Source organism: Brassica oleracea, unplaced genomic scaffold (genome assembly GCF_000695525.1).
Source record: "Brassica oleracea var. oleracea cultivar TO1000 unplaced genomic scaffold, BOL UnpScaffold03564, whole genome shotgun sequence".
NCBI classification, from domain to species: Eukaryota; Viridiplantae; Streptophyta; class Magnoliopsida; order Brassicales; family Brassicaceae; genus Brassica; species Brassica oleracea.
This window is the reverse complement of record NW_013620089.1, coordinates 1-1,156: the sequence shown is the minus strand read 5'-3', so window position 1 is coordinate 1,156 and position 1,156 is coordinate 1. Positions and strand designations below refer to the sequence as shown.

Genomic DNA, 1,156 nt, shown 5'->3' with positions numbered 1-1,156 from the left:
TTTTTACTTCCTGTTTGTGTGTTTGGGTCAGAGTGTGTGGATCCACGATACAAGAGGAAGGAACCTTAAACTAGAGGAGTGCAAAGCAGAGCAATACATGTAAATATCTACTCCTTTCGAATTTATTGAGTGCTTTAATGTTGAGTTAGGTAGTTAATGGTTGTGTTAGTAATAAATAGGTTGATGGTTAGATAGAAAGTGTGATGAAGTGTGATGAATGTGTTTTGTTGATGTCAACTCCATTTAAATGTTTCTTCTCTTTAAAATAGCCTGATTTTCTTTCTCTCTTCTGTCTTAAACATTGCTTCTTCTCTTTAAAATAGTGTGATGAATGTGTTTGGTTGATGTCAACTCCATTTAATTGTTTCTTCTCTTTAAAATAGTGTTCTTCTCTTTCTCTCTTCTGTGATCAACATTGCTTCTTCTTCTCTTCTTTCAATCTGTTTTAGCTTCTTCTTTTTTTCCGTTCTTTCTGTGACATTCTCGGGAGATGGATTCCAATCCATACCGGCAGAGTACTAACTTTGTTGATCTCCTTACGAGTCAACAAAGTGTCTTTAGTTTAGTTGAAGATACTGTCCTTGAAGACACTCCTGCTGAGCGTAAGGAACGCAGGATGTGGACTTCTGTAGAAGATATGGTACTCATCAGCTCCTGGCTCAACACAAGCAAAGATCCAGTAGTGGGAAATGAGTAACGGTCTGGGACATTCTGGAAAAGGATTGCCGCTTACTTTGCGGCAAGTCCTAAGGTTGCAGCCACTGAACTCCGAGAATACACTCATTGCAAGCAGCGTTGGCACAAGATAAATGATCAAGTCAACAAGTTCTGTGGGGCTTTTGAAGCTGCAAGTAGAGAGAAAACGAGTGGTCAAAATGAGAATGATGTTCTCAAATTAGCTCATGAAATATTCTTCAATAACCCCCCAAAAAAAATTATCCTTGAGCATGCTTGGAAAGAGCTTCGGAATGATCAAAAATGGTGTGAACTCTCATACCAAGGAACCGCTAAAAGGAGGAAGTGTGATGAGGGTTCACAGTCAGAGACTTCACATGCCAATGAAACAGGGACAGAGGAGCGTCCCCCAGGTGTTAAGGCAGCAAAAGGGAAGAAGAAGAAGAATGTTGAGGGGAAGGAAACGCTGTCAAAGTTTCAG

The 1,156-nt window shown here is 40.1% G+C and overlaps 1 protein-coding gene across 1 annotated transcript; it reads left to right on the top strand.

Annotated features, from left to right (window-relative positions):
• Positions 1-490: 490 nt before the first annotated feature.
• LOC106321883 (glutathione S-transferase T3-like) lies at positions 491-1,149 on the top strand (the record flags this gene model as incomplete). Its single annotated transcript, XM_013760105.1, has 2 exons — positions 491-618; positions 721-1,149. Coding segments are annotated over exons 1-2 (557 nt in total), but the record flags the coding sequence as incomplete, so codon positions are not given.
• Positions 1,150-1,156: the final 7 nt, after the last annotated feature.